We start from the raw sequence: 19,722 nt of genomic DNA, 5'->3' as shown, positions 1-19,722 counted from the left end.
TTATCAACATACACACAAATTACTTGAGAGTATTGCTTGTCATTGTGTGACACATAACTGAACCAGTTTGAAGTGACGGGGAAATGAATTGGCCTTCTCTGTTTCCCTACTTGTCATCATCTCAGAAAGAAAGAAAACCAGTCAGACAAGATGTGAATAACTTAAGACTGCAAAAAGGAATGTAAACTATGCTTCTAGTGTCGATTGTGTGTTGTTTATAAATGCAACAAATACAAATCCAGTGAAACTTGTATTGTTTTTTACAGTAAGAGGTTGTGTGTTTGTTTAAAACGGAGCGCTTTTAATTGTTTAAAATCAATTGTGTCCGCAGATGCACTGTCCATGTTGTTCACTTACGCAACAAATAACATTCACAGGATATTATGCGCATAGAATAAATGCAGGAAATTATCTATGCATAGAATAATGCTTCTGAAAGACACCTGCTAGCTAATTAATGTGTTCTTCAAGCGCCGCAATCCGATAGTGGTCACACTCAGTGTGTATTCAGTCTTGACAGCTGTACGTGTAGGGCCTACATCTTATGAAATTTTGAGTACTTTTATAAAATATTGCAAATGCCCATACTGTACTTGTCGCATTCATGTTTTCAAACTTTAGCGTAACAAGGAGCATCACGCTCATTTCTTATGCCAGGGTTCTTGTACTTTCGATTGGTTACTGTGATACACCGGTGTGGATTTCATAAAAAGTCAATGCCTCGTACTATGGCGAGTTACTCGCCCCAACTTAGGACCAGCTTGGGCTGGTTTTCACAAAGAGCTACGACCAGTCTTATCTTGAGTTAGGACAAGTTAACTTAGGACCAGCCTTGATGTGGATTTCACAATGAGTTCAAAAGACTAGTCCTATCTCGGGGTTATAGGACGAGTTACACATCCTAGCTTAGGACTAGCCTATGTTTCTCCTAGGAATAGTCCTAAAGTTAGGACTATCTTTGTGAAATCAAAAACCCGGGCACTTTACCTGGTATCCATGCCAACTAGACTACCTGTACCAAACATTGCTTTCTTCCGTGCCTGGATGCCATCCTAGGGGTCACTGCCCACATCCACTGCTGGGGGTGAAAATGTGGGCGATTGACTTTAAGAATATTTGAAGGGGGTATTCTTTACTGCTTTTCACTCTGAAAACACTACTTGTCATCAGACCTCAGAGTAGTGGACAGCATCATGAAAGGAAGTTTGGTTAGCCAGCTATGCAATGGGGGTAGATCATTGATCTTTTGGATCAATCTCAGCATCCTTATGGTTAGCTTGAGTTCACCCCAGGGCTGTGTATCTGAGCTTCTTTTGTACCACACAAAGAACGAATTCCTTCCTCTTTTGTTGAGGGGAGCTCTTTTTTTAGGAAGACCTGTTATTGTCTCTTCTTTTAGAGCTTTGAAGGTAAATCCGCCGCTTCATTGGCAGAACTTCTTCACATCCTAATGGGAATTACTATTCTTAGCCCTTTGAATCTCATTTCGTGAACAAGAGTTGATTTCTTAACAAATGAAGAGCTTGCAATAATTGCTTATTGTTGTACCCTTACATAACCCCCCCCCCCCATCCAGTCCAGCCTCTGCTATTCCCAATTTGATCACTTTCTCAGATAACTTCATAATTTATCTCCGTGCTTTAGACCCTGTTTACACTAGATCCCGAAAGCCGGATCAGACCCGGATTGAATCAGACCCGGATTAAAGGGTGTTTTTCTTTCAATATTATCTTGCAAATTCAATGACCAGTTGAGCCCAAATTTTCACAGGTTTATTATTTTATGCATGTTAGGATACATCAAGTGAGAATATTGGTCTTTGACAATTACAAAACGTGTCCAGTGCCAATAAGCATCCCCTAATTCTCATGACACAAGCTGCATCCAACAATCTGAACGATTGCGTGCCATTTAGGTTTTTAGGTAAATTTTTGTCCGTTCTACCATTTGATCAAATCACAGGGCAAAGTAGACCTGCTTGGTTTTTTTTAACTCGGACCCGCCATCAAAAACTCCGCCTACTACATGTACCTCGCTACAAATACCAGCGCACCAACCTATCAAAGAACAGTTCTACCATCCAGCCCTTGACGGCCCTCTCCTGGGTTCAGTATGAATGGGAAAAAATCTCCAAAGAATGTTTTTTTGGTCCCCATTGACAGAGGGGCTCCTATTGTGTTACTAAATAGGAATAATTGTTGGGGTTGAATTGGCCCATGAGTCACTTCTTAGTGCAGGGGTGTATGTGAAGGAATTCGACCAAGAAAAAAGTTTGGTGGTCGCTATTCACACACACATGAGTGGTTCACTAAAATGATTCCCAAGCTATGTCCGCCTACAAGCATTTGTGACGTCAATCAGCATAAAAGCATTTATGAAAAGACAAATATAACTTTTATCTACTATATTTTGTCATTGTAATATGTATTGTTTACAATAACATTGAGTAGTAACCAATCTGAAGTATCAATATTGAGGGGTTGTGGTTTCCCCCTTGACTGGCTGGGTCTTGTTGGTGGTAATGCATCATGGGTTTCGTGGAATCTTTAATTGATAATTTCAAATTATGTTATATTTGAATTAAAAACAAGCAATAATAAAAATGAAATTTGATAGTTTTGTTTATAGACCTATTATTTTTTTACTAGGCCTGTAACAATAAAATGATTTTGTTGTTATGAATTGTACATTTTGATTCCATAGATCTTCCCTAATTTGACAAATCTAGCAGTTTTGCTATAGATGACAGTTAGTTAGACCTATGTGAATACTTGTAGGCCCTACATATTGTACAATGAAGAACATACAAGTGTACGTACCAGCATCAGGCCAAAAACGTCATTCTCCGAAAATGCAAAATCAAATTTCCTGTAGGCCTTAAGAGATCTTAAAATCTGTGCTACTCTAGAACATATCAAGGGGCACCAAGGCTATGACTAGGGGCAACTGCCTCCCTTGTCTTAATTAAGCATCAAGCCTGCATGTAGTTAACAATCTTAATATTTTGACCTGCAAAACAGAAACTGCACCGCCTGATCATCAAGTTGGAGTTATGGCCTACAGCCCTCTCCTACATGTTGTAACCAGTTCTGGTTGTAGCTCTTAATTTTTACAAAAGCAGATTACACAAATTGTCAAAAATAAAACACTATTCATGAAACATAATCTTCACCTTCACAAGATAATGTTATTGCTTCCAACTCCAATTTAAAACACGTAAAAGACACATTTGTCTTTGACTCCCACTGTGTTACTAAAATCTCAAAACGAAATCCTGAGGAGTTTTCTGAGATCAAAAGCAACCCCAGACAAGGTCAGAACTAGGCAGCGTTTTGGGAATCGTAACATTCCATGGGCTTTGAGAATCTAGCTGTGTTTTTTTGTATGCCTCGACTATAAAGCAAGCATACATATTAATACTACTGTCAGACAATTTGCCATGACCAGTGCATACTATACACACATTTCTCCAGTCTGTCAACACACCAACGCATTAATAATCCGCCAGGGAAGATCTACAAATGCAAATCAGGTCTGACCCCGTTGCTATAGATACTGCGGGTCAAATATTTGCCTATTTATTGCAGGCCCTTATAAGGGCACGAATCTTTCACGTGGGATGTGAATTGCCAGGGCTTCACGGCTGGTTGATCGTGATTGGTCGGCCAGCTACTACGCTCTCCAGTGTGGCAGCGCTCAGTCAATGTAGTCTGGGACCTTGTGTGTAAATTCCCAGGGCAGGTTGTATTAGTTTAAGAATAACAAGTGGACATGTGACTATGGCTTGCCATGAAAGGCAGAAAAAAAAAATCACAAACAGGTTTAAAGCCCACGCATGCACATGTCATTAAGTGGATAGTATGGGGAAGCTTGGTAAATGATTGCAACTGTACATGGTTTGGACTTTTGTCAATAACAAATTTAATAGAGGACCGGGATGAACAAGTATGCATAATTTTTTATGCAAACCATCACATTAAACAAGTTTTAATGATAACTTCATAAAACTAGACATTCTTTTCCTTCCAAAACAAAAATCCTCTCACCCACTGAAAAGATATCATTTTCCTTTGAAAAAAAAAATCTCTCCCACACTGAACATCCCCATAAATCTTAGCCACTTTTTGCTCTCTTTTTTTTACGGAAACCATTTATTTGATAATAAATGTAATTCAGTTTCCACCTCCTCCCCTGACCCAAATTAAATTTTGCTTGATTTTTGAGCTCACAACAGAACATTTCACCAACAGTGTTGATTTAAAGTGAAAATTGGAAGCCCAGTAGGTGACAGGAAAACCGAAAGCGTTACATAAACTAACTGGGGGTAGAGTTTCAGTGACCTCAGCACAGAATGGTGATGGATAAACTGCAACTGCATCACCGCCTAGGTTGTTGTTTTTTTGGCCTGAATGCTAGTTTTTTTTTTTGAAAGGGCAAGGGCACTAATCAAGGCATTTTCTCCTTGGTAAAGGGCAACCTATGAGGAAATTGTAAAATTCTACTGGAGCATTGCAAGGGCACCAAGGCAATGACCAGGGGGCATGGCGGCAATCGCCTTCGTTGCCTCCGTGAAGTCAGGCAGCAGGCCTCTCTGTTTACAATCCTATTTTTATAATGGTACTGGTAGAATCAAGTAAATTCAGGACAAACCTGAAAATGTGAAGTTGATTCTTGTAAGAATTATTCAACTTGAGACAGGGGCAGATCTCAAAAATTCTTCAGCTGTCAATTTAAAACCCTTCAATTTGAATTGGAAATCATTACCAAATGTCAAACTTCCCATATGGTCAGTGCAGATCCTGCCTGCCAGTTAAGGCCCTAGACTATGTAGGCCTACAAGGTCACTCATTTTGTGAACAAAGGTTGCATGGTCTACTGTTTATACTGTAAAAAAGATTGAAGGCTACATTATGCCTACATTGTTGGCAATACCATGGAGAAATTTGTACCAAGCATCTCCAGAACACCCAGCAGTAATTACCAGGTAATGAAAATAAACAATGAATGTTTTAATGTTGCACATATGGGATGCATCACATCAATATAAAAACATCCAGGGTGGCCCTACAGCTTTGACTAGTGTTGAGGGATTCAGATAAAATTTCCATATCTCGTGACTAAGCTCTTCCACTGGGATAACTTGTTCTTGCGTGCTTCCAAGAAAGAAAAAATCACTTTCTGTTTCATGCAAGGCACAAAGTATTCTGTACAAGATCGCGCCCCTGCATGTGGAAAAATACAATAAATGTTGTGTTCTTCACAATAACTTGTTTTTAAGTTTCTAGTTGTAGTTGTGCTCCATTGAGCACGTTCAAAAGTGTACAATCCAAAATCTGATCGTAGGATCTATACTTAGAATTGCACATGAAAAAAAGTATACCGATCCACTGCATTAATTTAATGCCTATATATACTTTCTATGGGGACCTAGTCTTATTTCACTTTTGTTTGGCTCTTGTTTTTTTATTTTTTTTTTATTTGCCTGGAACGTGTCTGTGTACTCGTACAATATGTCAAACCGACTAAACCCAAATTATGCACAAAAAATTGTGAAGGTTATAAATGTTGTATGGTTTTATCATGGAGGTTCTCCATGGTTTTATCATGTCAAAGCCAAGCTGACAGGAAGGATGTAGCCCACACGACCTTGATGCTTCTGTGCAAGGATGCAAGGCTTTTCATTCCAGGCTTTCTATCTATCACTAAATACCATTTCAGCTTTTCACACTCTGGTCAGATCCTGCATTATCTGTTGTAGCAGTTATGACCCAGTGACAATTCCATAAAAAAATGGATGTTCAACACACTGGAACCACGCAAGGTCAACAAGACTAGTCATGGTCACTTGATGAATATATACCAACCTTCAGACTATTTTATGAATTCCATAATTGCCATTCTATAGAAATTTTCAAGAGTATTAAACTGGCTAGACAAAATAATCTCACACAAAAAAATTGTTTACGACAAGAGAAAAAAAAACTAAACTAAGTAAGAGCAAACGTGCAAGCTCTCTAGGTTCGACAAACTGATGCTGTACCAACACTCATCATCAGGTTAATAAGCAAACTGGGTATGAACGGCCAGTGGTTGGTCGCTATAGCAATTCATGACTTCAATGATGATTTATACAACAGGATCCAAGGGTCACTTGGTATAAAGAAAAAAAACTGTTCCACTACTGCCTAAATAATAACCAACACTGAGCATTAAATGTGTGTAGGTTTCTACTGTAGTGTCAGTCTCGAAACCCTAAAATAGTAAATGTTAAAAACATGTTGTGTAATGTACTTTCCGTCAAATTCATTAAAATCCGATTCAAGAGTCAATCTGTGCAAAATGTCTGTGTTGGTTGGTCATAACAAGACATTCCTGCTCCTGCCTAGATTAGACACATTCAGAGCTTAAAGACTCTTATAATCCTTAATCAATTTAGACTCTAATCCTTAATTAATTTCCTTGATTGAAATATCTGAGTGTTCTTAAATCCATGTCATAACGGAAACCTAGGCGAGAAGTTTGTCAAGCTTGGAAACCAATTAAAGCTGCAATGGTAGGGTACATTGCGATCATCAATACACCCAACAGGCATACAATGTTGCTATGCTCTGAGAAATCCCAATGCAGTATGCCTTCCGTTTGCTCAGGAAGATTTCACAGTGTATCATGGGGGAAAAGATCGCGAGTTTCTGGTCATCGAGCTGCGTCCACCGCGGGTTGACCCAGTCGTTAACGTTTGCGATTTTCTTGGTTTGCATGCAGATAAAGCAGTAAGGTCAAGCTACATTTAGCGCATTAAGATTACTGTCTGAGGCTGCTACGTGTTTTGTAACACATTAATGTCAGCCATAATATCATGTATTATTTAGTTAGCTGCTTTTGAGTACAATTGCCCTCTCCTGTGTAATTGGAGACGCACTTGTTGTGAAGCACAAATTGACAACAGCATCCTCAGATGGCATCGGAATAGAGGAGACCAATATGAGGACCTCGGTGACATCAAAACAAACCATGTATGTGTGTGTGTGTGTTCAGTATGGCAGAGAGGAGGGGGGGGGCGCCATTTTATATTTCGTACAGGTAGGAATGTAACAGTCCACAAGCCAAAACAAACAAGATTGTGAAGGACTATCACTAGTATTAAAAAATTGTCTACTAGCAAGTGACGCTCATTAGCATATCAATTGTTATGGTTTGTTTATTTCCTCAAAAAGGACTTTGATCTGCAGAATATAACTACACCCTACTACATGTGTACGTGCAGTGGTAAAAGACAGAAAGTTGAAGTGCATGGATGTTTAGGCAGCAGTTTCAGTTTCCTTTTTTTTTCTTTAGTAGACCAAGACGAAATCAAGCCGGAACAGCACTGATCATAGAGCAAAATGCACTGACAATGCGCAGTGACTGTTCGGGGTCTTAGAAATCTTAAAATGACAAATGAACTTATTCCATCAATATTTGGCATTGTCATGTTCATGAGATGGGAATCAAGATAATTTACAGTATCCAGACTTTATTTTTGACCAAAGCGCAACAAACATTAGAATTATGTAAGAAAATAGATTGAAATGTAGAAGTCATGTTTTAATTTAATTTAAAAAAGAAGGATAGTACTCTTTTTGAAGATAAAAATAAAAACACACCATGTCGGCTTCAAAATGTCAAGTTGTTTCCTCTTGCCACAAGGATTTTTATGAAAACAACCCAATGGGACCCAATGTACTATAAATAGTATGTTGGCAACTCATGTAGCCTACGGTCAAAGAGGGTACTATTTCCAACTTACCCTACATATGTATATTTATTATTCAAGACAGAAACCGATGCAAACAAATTATTTGACAATATTGTTTTAAAATAAGTTTTGTATTCAAGATAATAAATCATCATAATGTAATTGTAAGCATTCGATATCATGATTGTACTTGAATTACAAATGAGTACTGTTTATATACTTTACTTTTAATAAATATAATTTAGTATAATATTTATCATGATCATGCTTCTTAAAAAGATCAACATTAATTGCTTGACCACAATGTATGTAGACCAAGCAAGGGAAACGATAATTGATTGAGACCAAAATAGATTGGAATGGAGTCACATTGTGACAGTACAATGTTTGTGTACTTAGTCTCATGTACAATACACAACATTGTAATGTAGGCCACCAATGCACATGATGCATGTTCAATGCAAGGCAACATTTCCGGTATTGTATCGAGCACATGACTGTGAGTGTGACACTGATGTACTGTCATTACAACGTGTACTGTACATACAATATTGTTTTAATCGCCATTATTCTTCCAGTGATTACTGCTAGATTATGAATGCACTAGAGGTGTAAATCTCACATATTATTCATCTATTCTCACCAGCGTGTTTTTTAATCTGTCTCTTTTATTTTTGAAGGGGGGAGGGGGGTGAGCTTACCTGATGCCAATGTTCCTCTAGCGATGGCAATGCTGAATAGCATCCCGTCTCGTGCAATACCTTCAACTCCTGGAAAATGTCTCCGCTCGGGAAAACGTCCATGATTTTCCTGGTCTGGAAATCAAGGTCCAACAGAGAAAGTGACAAAAAGAGACATTCACGAGAAGTCGCAGTTTGTGTGGTACAAGCAGCACGGCTAGATGATCGGCTTGGGTTGTTTTTTGGAGGTCCACAAAAATCACCGAAACCTGTCCTGCCCCCTTTTCGAAATCGTCCACCAGCTAAGCGTCCATACAAAACAGCACACACACGCCGCTACCAAAACACACGAGAACGAACCGAGAGATGCAAGGCAGATATTAGCTGTCACCCTCTCAGTGATAAATTATGCATATTCATGTATGATAATAAGACCGCTGTAGGGATATCCAATCAGCATGCACTGGAGGTCACCGCAAGTGCCGCCAAGCGTGACCACCAATCATCACACTTGAAACATAAACACAGGGCCTCAGTATGTGACATGGGCAGCGATTGGTTGTGTGCTCCAGGGAGAATTTCCTTTTACGGTATAATGATATGTAAGTTATTTATGGATCAGTATAAAAGCTAAGTAGTGACTGGGCCGTAGTGGCGTTCATTCAATGACAAGCCGCCGTAGTGAGAACATGGTGTAATGTTTCCTCATAAACAGGATCCTTGTTATGTTTCTTTTAAAAACAGTTCTGCAGCCAAAAAAATTGCAAATTTGGCTCAAAAATGGTTAGATAGATAGATATAAATAGACAGATAATTTATTTCTTTTTACATTCGTGGCCAACGGCCAAATTACAGTAAAAATTACAATACATACAAAAAAGTTCGAGATTTCGAGACAGCTCAAAATATTAATTATTCTCACCATGCACTCATTTAATTAAACTGGTGCAAGATCCTTTCATTTCATCGCAACATTCCGCCGTTTATTTGTAAAGACCACTGCTACGAAGTGTCAAAATGACAGTAACTCGTGAAAAGGTATAATGACGGGGGAGAACATTAGAGTAAAAATATTAACTAACGTGTGAGATAGATCAATTTACCTTTGTTTCATAAACAAGATTGTTGGAATAAATGTGGAAAAATCAAAGCGCAAGACATCCTGCTTGTTCGCCCACTATCCAGTAACCATAGAGGAAGTTTATAGGAAAATACTCTCCGCTTCCTCCATGATATCTACTAACCATGGTATTTGTTTGTATCTGTTACAATAGCCTATATCCTGTTATACGGACTCCAACGGTAATGTAAAGTTACAGTATTTGTTTCCCCGTTGTTGCCCCCTATTTGTTTATTTACTTGTTTGTGTTTTATGTGTTTAATTACTTATTTATTATTTATTATATAAACTCTATATTTTTTTCCTTCCCTATCTTTTAGTTTCTTGTCCTGTCCGATGTTTGTCTCTTTAGTTTGTATTAAACAAATTGTGTTTTTTGTATTCTAAATAATTATAATTTTTTAAGCTTTAGGCCCCTATACACAAAAGTAAAGGATAAAGGAGTTCGGAAAGTGATTATGTTTCTCTTTTCTAGTTTCATTACCAAATAAGGCCTACGTTTTTCAGTTCGAAAATAACTTTTGAAACTAACTTTGCCGAGTAATTATCTTTCTCATAAAACAATTGAAAGCAAAACATTGTTGAAACGTTGAAGAATAAAAGTCGCATTTCAGTTAATGTGTGTTCCCAGAAATAAAAACCGAACATTAACAAAATACAAGAAAACATGTCTGAAAAAATAGTATGTGACTTTGAGCTAACGGTGTGTAATTTGAACATAAACTTTTACATCCTTAACATTAGTCTCTAAAATTCAGATTCTCCACAAATTATTTATTACCAGCAGCAAAAACACACGTGTGTTCTTTGTTTACCTGTAAACCCTACACAGTGCACGACACCCTGTGACTCATAAATAAATAACACAACACTTACCCTCTGACGGTGTCTGTCACCCTATGTGTCACCATGTTCCCTCCATCTCCACCCCCATCAAACCTCATCTCTTGAGACATTTTTGACGATAAAATGGCCCACTTGTTTCCAGTATTCTACGCAAAAGCTAGCGTTTTAGGCGTGGTACAGAAAACAAACTTAGCAAGGCTGTCGTCATCACTCCCCTCATGCATATTCATAAACTTTCACTGCACAATGTACGGACGTAGTACGGACGTGTGGTAGCTTGCCCAAATTTTAACAAGTTATACAAGATTGTAACTTTCTTGTAAAAAGTATTTGTAAAAAATAATAATAACCAAGATCAAGAAAGAATACCATGAGTAATAGAAAACATAAAGTTGTATTATGAAATATTGGAGGTGTATTAAAAGGGAATGTATACGTTTGGTAATTGTCAAAGGCCAGTGTCCTCACTTGGTGTATCCCATCATAAGCATAAAATAACAAGCCTGTGAAAAATAATTTGAGCTCGGCTGGTCATCGGAGTTGCGAGAAAATTATGAAAGAAAAAACACCCTTGTTGGACGAATAAGTGTGCTTTCAGATAGGAATAAAAGACTTCTATCTAGCTAGAATAGAAGTCTTTTATTATTTTAGTGAGAAATTACCTCTTTCTCAAAAACAAGTTACTTCAGAGGGAGTCGTTTCCCACAATGATTTATACTATCAAAATCTCCCCAACGCTCGGTACCAAGTCGGTTTTTAAGTTAATATCTGTTTTGAGTGATTACCAAACGTGTACCTTCCCTTTAAACAAGTTTATCGAAAGTGGGTTTTGGGTCATTTTGTGAATCTATTTATTTTCTTTTAAGAGTATTATTTTGTATGCATTATTTCATAGCATGCATCTAGATCTAACTTTAGAAGACTTTTGATTGTGACCAATAGATTCCATAGCGGGAAGTCGTCTCGAAAGTGTAACATTATTATAATAATAATATTAACATCAGATTGTGTATTTTGTATTATACCATTAGTTTTTATTCATCGCACGATTTTCACTCTCAACATTAACATCCCATGAACGCTAAGTAATCATATAAGTTTGAATTCATGAAAAGTTTGGAATCGCATAAATTCTACTGATCCCAAAACACAATAATTAAAACTTTAAAAAGTAAGTTCGTCCTTGTAATAATAGGGACTTTTCGTTTTCGACGACGGATGGTTCTGCGACGGTTGTTCAGCTAAACGTTGTCGTTTTCAGCACAACGAAGATATCCCAAGTACTGTCGTAGAAATTGAGGGACGACCGTCCTCAAGCCGACGCATGCGCAGATGACGCCAAGTGTCATCTTTACTGTCGCAGAACCATCCGTCGTCGAAAACGAAAAATCCCTAATTCCTGCAGCCAATGATGACAGCGCCCTCTATTCATGAGAGAGGGCACTATTTTTTTCGAACTTCTTGCCGCGGCCACATACACTGTGTACCGATATGGCAGGAGATTCTGTTCCCCCTGAGAATCTGTCCCTAATGCCCCCCCCCCCCAAATTACATACTGTGTAAAAAATATCAATTGATATTGCCCTCTATTGAATCCTCGTCCCCCAGCCCATGTGAATTTCCCAAGGGACAGAATCTCCAGGGAACAGAATTCCCTGGGACACACCAACAACCCAACTGCACGAAAAATAATACAGTTCTACCAGTTACATCCTAAAGAAAATGTTGCGGAAATAATATAATGCTGTTTATATTTCTTCTTTAAGTATACTGTATACGTTTTAAGTAAAGGCGAATTTTCCCATTAATTGGGAACATGATTCCCTGAAACAATTGAGTATTTTTACATTAATAATGGCTTATACATTTATTGCTGACTGTTTGTTTTTACAACAAAGACATTAAAATTTCAGTGTTGAGAAACACTTTTAAAAGAGTGTTATTTTAGCAAAATAATCCCCTCATGGTTTTTCATATAAAAAACGTATTTTCTTCACAATAGAAGGTTTATTATGAGCAGTGAAAAACCCAATCCGCTGATCCTTAAAATAATTATGCTCCTATACGGGGCGAAACCCTCGTCAGGTCATGATCTTGTGGAAACACTTAATGCATGCGGTTTTGAAAGTTTGAAAATATCTTTGGAGTTCCCCCCTCTACGCCAAAAAGAGAAATCAATTTCGAATTTTAAACAGCAAGACCGTGTCCAAGTCGAACTTCAGTCATTTCCCTATGACTAGTTCAACCGCAGTGCGAGAAGGAGACATTTATAAATTGCATTGCATGCACAAGTTTGAATCATCAGTCATCATTGAAATTCTCCTACCAGAGTTCGAAGTAGGCATTTTGCTCATAATGTCATTCAGTAGGGTGTTATGGGCTAAGGTTAAAAGAAGGTTGTCCATTGCCCATTGGCTGATCCTCTGTGCGATGCGCGTTCACAGCTGGGCGTTTCCATGTTTCGACATCTCAATGCATATGACCCATCCCGAAGTACCCTGCCAATCTCATAGATGGAGAATTGTTTATAGATTGTAAATCCGCAATGGGATTTGACGTCCTGTATGCCTACGCGCAACACTTGCATTATGGTGTAAAAATACGCAAACAAAAACATACGCCAACAAGCAAAAGTTTCAGGTCCAAGCAAGGACGCCCCCAGTTGGTCAACGTTAGTGATGTCATAACTTCTGCAACATGGCGGCTGCCTTTGCCCAATTTCCTGCAGCTTTGTTCATATCGTCGGTCGCTTGTTCTGCTTCACGTAACTTTTCTCCTCTCAGATGAGCTGCCTATAAGATTATTAAAATATCACAATAACAAATAAAAATAGAAAGTGCATGTAACGGTAAATATAATTATTGATGAAAGTTTTAATCATAATCGCATTTAATGAAGATACTCCCGGTTTGCAGGAGCATCCAATGTAAAATAAAATAAAAACATAACAAAAAAATACAGTGTTATCAACCGAATAGATGTTTACATTAAATTTGAAAATTCTTTAACATAGAGAAGCTCGTGAAAAAGTTAAAGTGAGGGTTAGATCAGGGCTGGTGCAGGGTTATTATTTCTTAGGGTTCCACGTCTTCCAATCTGCAACGGTTTTGCTGACTCGGGTAGGCTATTATTTTTCCCGAGGCGTAGCCAAGAGAAAATGGAACGGTCCGGGGATCACCGAGGGAGTCGTGGTTTAACCATAGCACGAGTTAAAGCAGTCAATATTTGTTTTATAACACCCCCAACAGACTATTATCATTTTCGTAAACGTAACGTTCGTACGCGCGTTTCAGATACACAGATGCACGACCGATTGGGTTCGAGGTGGGTAAAAAGACGTCTGGGTTCTGCACGCCGTGTGATAGTCGTCGGACTATCAAAACGATGTACTATCACGCGGCAAACGATGCACTATCACACGGCCGCCGTCTAGTAAAACTAAGACATCATGTGACGCACTCTAAACCAATGAATATTTAAAAGGGGTGTTATAATCATTAATGTTTACCTGCCGAGGATCCACAATCCCATCCACTCTGTTTGGCTGACTGACTCTTTCGTTGGTCGTAGACAGTAACGGTTTCCGCTCACCCTCCCTATCCTTAAGTTTTTCTGATGAGTTACAATAATTATTGACATAAGTTGTGATTTCAAACAATATCACGTGGCAATGCCAAGCGACTTACGTACATAATTAATCATAAAATATAACTTTTGGGGTTGAACAAAGAATTGACTAGAGTGGGATTCGAACATACGACCTCCGGATTAACGGATGTTCGGGGGTGCCAGTCAGAAGCCATACAACAGGGATCACACCCAAATTACGATACAACCTGCGAAGCGGCAGCCAGGGGATCACCTTAAAGGGATACAACGGCTTCGTTGGGCTATTTAGGCTACAAAATACACTGAAACATGATTCTAAAGGCCTTCCAGGAATGGAGAAGAATAGTTGCTAAAAGAAACCATCAAATTTGGCCGTTTTAACGCATTTTTCAAAAAACGAAGGTCACGTGGGTTATCCGAACCACTTTTTTGGTTCGGATAACCCACGTGACCTTCGGAGATAGTTTTACTTCCAGCCGTATACAAATAAATTACCAAATGTTTGTTTCAGATATCAATATAAACCACAGCTCCGGCACGTTAATCCGGAGGTCGTTGGTTCGAATCCCACTCTAGTCATTCTTCGTTTAACCCCAAAATTCATTTCAAAACTTTATGAGGAAACTGAAGACACAATACCTCTGAGATAATTACTGCGTGCTTGTTCGGATTTGATTGGTCCACGCTGCTGTTCTAACACAGATTAAACGAAACAAAATAGAAACATTATTATAAGGTCGTTATCAATATAATCAGCTAAATCTCCTGACATTGTGTTTGGTAATGTTTTACAAGTTCATTTGATTTAGCAACTTGTAAGAAAACATTGAAATTATAAGTAAATTTTTATAAATTCATGTTCATACCTCTACTGTACTGTCGTACTGAAGTGGTTGACTCTGTCGTGTCTATAAGAAAATAAACAATTGAAATAAAAATAATTATTAAATAAAAAAAACATTAATAGAAGCTAATCAAACATTCTAAAGCTTCCAGGAACATATCACACAATTACTTAAATAGGACTTAAAGACAGTGGACACTATTGGTAACTGTCAAAGACGAGCCTTCACAGTTGGTGTATCTCAACAACAAAAAATTCTCTGTATTTTATGTCTGTACCCCCCCCCCCCCCCCCTGGAACCCTCGAGGTTTTGTTTTGTAACACTGTGTTGAAGGGAGACACGGGACAGTTTTCTCGAAATAACAAAGGGGCCGTGATTTCAATGGGGGGGGGGGGGCGGTAGAGATTCAAGGGCCTTTTGTTTTAATGTACCAAGCTTAGTTGCAGCCAGTTATATGTTTTGTTTTTTTTTTCTTTTCTTTTTTAGTGGTGTAAGCCTATCAGATACTTTGCATTATATGCGGACGGCTTAAACAACGCTTAGTGCAACTGGTTTAGATTAGCCTTTGTATTAGCTTTTCCTCTTCTCAGCCATTTCTTTTTGTAAACATGTGACGTCACAATAGTCTATGACATTACCACGGTAGGCCTGCTGTTCGGTGTCGTCTTCCTTGTCGCTCAGCAATTTGCAGCAACGGTTACCCATGACTCGTTGTTATGGAATCCCGTATGATGAGCCGGGAACCAGTTCAGTATCTGCCCATTAATATTCTACATAAAAACTGCCATAGTGACGTAGACTGTTAACAAAAAGGAGTAACTTATTTAAAACGTCAGATTAATGAAGCCCTACGTATTATTATTATTATTATTTGTTGTTTTAACTATATCGTTTAAATGTGTTTGTTTAGGTTTTTCTTTCTTTCTTTCTGTTGTTTACTTAAAATAATGACCAATATGTCGCCAATGGCTGAAAGTAACAGCGAATGTGGGCTACTTGTTGATGGATTGTGTGCATGTTCACAGTGGGGTTATTTTAATTAAGGTAATGATTTTGTCGGGTCATGTTACTTTGTAATCTATTCGACTTGAAGTGGCAAAATAAATATTCCCATTGAGGACCGTTACTGTGCTGCAAGTGTGTATACACATAATGTATTTTTTCCGTCGTGGAACTCGTGTCATTGGTTAATTTAAAAATAAATAACATGAATCGCAACGTAAAGACATTGGACACTAGTGGTAAATGTCAAAGATCAGTCGTCTCACTTGGTGTATCTCAACATAATACAAATGCATAAAATAACAAACTAATGAAAATTTGAGCTCAATTGGTCGCCGTAGTTGCGAGATAATCATAAAAGAAAAAAACATCCTTGTTACACGAAGTCGTGTGCTTTCAGATGCTTGATTTCGAGACCTCAAATAATTCTAAACTTGAGGTCTCGAAACCAAATTCCTGGGAAATTACTTCTTTCTCGAAAACTGCGTTACTTCAGAGGGAGCCGTTTCTCACAATGTTTTATATTATCAACAGCTCTCTATTACTTGTTACCAAGTAAGTTTTTATGCTAATTTATTTTTGAGTAATTACCAAAAGTGTCCACTGCCTTAAACAAACCACATCCATGCCACGTTAAACCTAATCGCTACTTGGACCCGAAAGTACGGACGACGTGTTCATGCTTTTACTAAACATCTCACCTCGATTACTGTAACAGTCTCTACATCAACCTCCCTCAATCACACATTGCTCCCCTTCCACAAAATACAGAACTCAGCAGCTCGTCTAATTTCTTGCATGCAAAGAAATCAGATCACATCACTCCTGTTCTGCGCTCCTTACACTGGCTCCCTGTGTCTCTATAAGAATCAAATTTAAAGTTCATACTCTGGCATACAAAGTTCAGGAAGTGAGACATGGTCTAGCCCCTATCAAAAAGCAACCTACGCCCTCGTGTTCTCCGATCATCATCCGTCCAATATGAATAGTTTGTTAACCCCTGTTTGTCCCCCAAATACCCAGCATAATTAGTTTGTTATAACATGGAGAAAAAAAAATAGCTGATAGTTTCAATTCTGTGATCGTTGCTTTTGTCTACTGAAAGTACAATGTCAAATCATAAAACAAGGAATCTATGGTCAAAGTTTGCACAAGTTCCATTGTCGATTGACTTCCGGCTCAATAGCACGTAAACATCAGACAACGTGGTTGACCTGTAGACTGCAACAGGTGTCTATGTGGGAACTTGTCGAGAGTAGTATAGGCCTAATGTATAGCTCCCTCTTGTGGCGGCTTGTAGACAGAATACTCTATAGACTGGGCCATGTTTTTATTTTCACGAGCCTCGAAGAATGACGTCAGACGTTCAAGCTAAAGACTATATGGCCCTTTTCGAAAGGACGGCTTCGGCTTTGAATTCGGCTCAGGCTATGCTTGGCCCCGCCGGTTGATTTGACAATTGCGCGTGATTTGCGTATACAAGATCAGGGCTTCAGGCAAGAGAACGGAGCCTCAAGCCGAAGCCGTGATATGGAAAAGGGCCAAAGAGTGTAATGTCGATGTCAGAATTTGAATCAAACACTTAGTGAGTTGCGGATGTTCCCTGCTGAATTTATGGTGAAAAAATTGTCATACACACTCTTACTTTGAAACACAAAAATACAACCCAAAGTTAGATTTTTAACTTTCGTTGCAGGGCGAAAAAAATCTGTTTGTTATAATGAATAACTGAAACAGAATAGATAAGGGAACATGACTGAAGTCAACTTCAATATTGGATGAATGAAAGCGTGGCCTTTACTGAGTTTGTTGCAAGTCTCTGTATGGAAAATCCTTTGAATTGAACAATACTATGCGGATTAATGTAACAGCCGTTCATCAATGTTTATAGACTTAGTTCTAGGCTTGGTCAACCATAGAACATGTGGGTCCTTTCCACAGCTGTGTTTAAAGGCAGTGGACACTACTGGTAATTGTCAAAGACTATAGCCTTCGCAGTTGGTGTATCTCAACATATGCATAAAATAACAAACGTGTGACAATTTGAGCTCAATCGGTCATCAAACTTGCGAGATAATAATGAAAGAAAAAACACCCTTGTCACACGAAGTTGTGTGCGTTTAGATGGTTGATTTCGAGACCTCAAGTTCTAAATCTGAGGTCTCGAAATCAAATTCGTGGAAAAATACTTCTTTCTCGAAAACTATGGCACTTCAGAGGGAGCCGTTTCTCACAATATTTTATACCATCAACCTCTCCCCATTACTCGTCACCAAGAAATGTTTTATGCTAATAATTATTTTAAGTAATTACCAATAGTGTCCACTGCCTTTAATAGTCCTATACTTATCGTAGTATTTACTTTTGTGTTCAATAGAATGTTGCAAAGAAGTTAAACATACTTACAGCTTACAGCGAGTGAATTATGTCAACACTGACAGTCAGCTTTTCATGATGCCAGTGACTCAGACGAAAACTGCGTGGCATCTTCGCTTAGTCCTCTCCGTAAACAAAAATGTTCATTACTCGAAATGGGGGCTAGAGGTAAGTTTCGAGCCTAATGGTTGTATACAGAATTGATATGAACAGTGTCGTCGAATCCTTCCGGTTGATTTACTGTTGATGAACTGATAGTTCGGACGAACATGTGATACTGCCAAGTACAGATGTCATTGCTCAATACGGTATCTATTATACTATTATGATCCGTGTTCACATGACTAGGGTCAAAGTTCCTCTGGATATTTGCCCAACTTGTTTCGATCGCAAAGTTTGTATTTCAGATTTATAGACTTGGTTTCAAGTCGGAGAGCACAGTTATTATGTCTGATCAGTTGAGCAAAACATTGACATTAGTTGAGCAAAACATTGCCATCAGTTTAATCAACAAAAAATGGCGCTATAATTTCAAACACCATTTTGAACAAGCGCTTGTATAGTACTCGTGTAAACACATTCAACTAACTTGAATGTGACTGGTAGTTTTCAGTCAGGAAATAGGCTATTGGGTGCCTGTGTCATAGGGAAATCTATCCACCACTGTGAAGTTAACATGCACTGAAGGGGATGATGCATCAGAGATCCAGAAGAAGTTTGTACAGAGTTTGCTATATGGAAGCAGGATCTCCGGGGGGGGGGGGGGGGCAGAATCTCCTGCAACACCGGAACCCGGAACAGACGAGGACCGAACTTTGGTGGAACCGAGAACGTGACGTTGGTTTCCGGGAAAGGGTGATTTCGTGGGAAATGCAACAATAAATCATGACCAGTACAACAATTACTTATTATTATAGTTCCAAAGTAACATGACTGGTAATTAAGTTCTGCATTGAAACAAAATTGAACTCCGCCCTATGGGCAACAAATGTTGTCATTGGCGTGACGCATACGCGCATGTGCGTAGTGCACAACGCTATGTCGTTTTTTTTTGGCTTCTCCCCTACACCTGTGTGTGAGCTCTGTATAGACGATGTGACCTATGTTTACATTCAAACCGCCCTCTGTTGAAAAAACACTGTAAACGTCATGTTTCGCCGGGCAAAAAGACACGTAGTCATGGTAAGATTGCATACACTTTCTAGCTGGCTGCCAAAACACAAAGGTTTTGCCCGGCGGTATGCGCGCGAATCATGTTATGGTTTTCGTGTGACGTCAGAGGTCACATTGTCTATACTGCAGAGCTACAACTAGCTACCGCGGGCAATCTTACTGGTCTAGTTGGGAAGACATCTGCTCCAGAATTGCAAATATCGTGGGTTCGAATCCCACCAGAAGGCCCGGTCACACAGGCCCTGATAACGAGAACGATAACGAGAACGATAAAAATGTACGCCCTCGATTGGTTGAATGAGCGTGGGCGTATTCTGCGTGGAGCATTTCAAATAA

The 19,722-nt window shown here is 38.8% G+C and overlaps 2 protein-coding genes across 4 annotated transcripts in view; both read right to left on the bottom strand.

Moving 5' to 3' along the window:
* LOC139939437 (Krueppel-like factor 6) overlaps window positions 1-8,815 on the bottom strand; it is a 41,989-nt gene extending 33,174 nt beyond the window's left edge. The window contains exon 1 of the mRNA XM_071935348.1: window positions 8,437-8,815. Within this exon, the coding sequence (XP_071791449.1) occupies window positions 8,437-8,538 (102 nt within the window). The 5' untranslated portion in view covers window positions 8,539-8,815. The remainder of the gene's footprint in view (window positions 1-8,436) is intronic.
* A 1,086-nt stretch (window positions 8,816-9,901) lies between these two features.
* Window positions 9,902-18,856, bottom strand: LOC139940022 (uncharacterized). 3 transcript variants are annotated; one of them, XM_071936214.1, is made up of 7 exons: window positions 18,244-18,856; window positions 16,539-16,697; window positions 15,474-15,616; window positions 14,857-14,898; window positions 14,630-14,683; window positions 13,890-13,993; window positions 9,902-13,173 (listed from the first exon to the last, which is right to left on the bottom strand). In XM_071936214.1, exons 3-7 carry the CDS (start codon window positions 15,538-15,540, stop codon window positions 13,063-13,065), a joined length of 378 nt encoding a protein of 125 aa, XP_071792315.1. In that variant the 5' UTR covers window positions 15,541-15,616; window positions 16,539-16,697; window positions 18,244-18,856; the 3' UTR covers window positions 9,902-13,062. The 3 variants fall into 3 exon arrangements, with proteins under 3 accessions (XP_071792315.1, XP_071792316.1, XP_071792314.1); XM_071936213.1 differs by having other exon boundaries at window positions 9,903-13,173; window positions 15,474-15,634; window positions 18,244-18,852; XM_071936215.1 differs by lacking the exon at window positions 16,539-16,697 and having other exon boundaries at window positions 15,474-15,634; window positions 18,244-18,855.
* Between the last annotated feature and the right edge of the window lie 866 nt (window positions 18,857-19,722).

This window comes from Asterias amurensis, chromosome 7 (assembly GCF_032118995.1).
Source record: "Asterias amurensis chromosome 7, ASM3211899v1".
NCBI lineage: Eukaryota > Metazoa > Echinodermata > Asteroidea > Forcipulatida > Asteriidae > Asterias > Asterias amurensis.
This window is presented reverse-complemented; position numbering and strand designations above follow the sequence as displayed.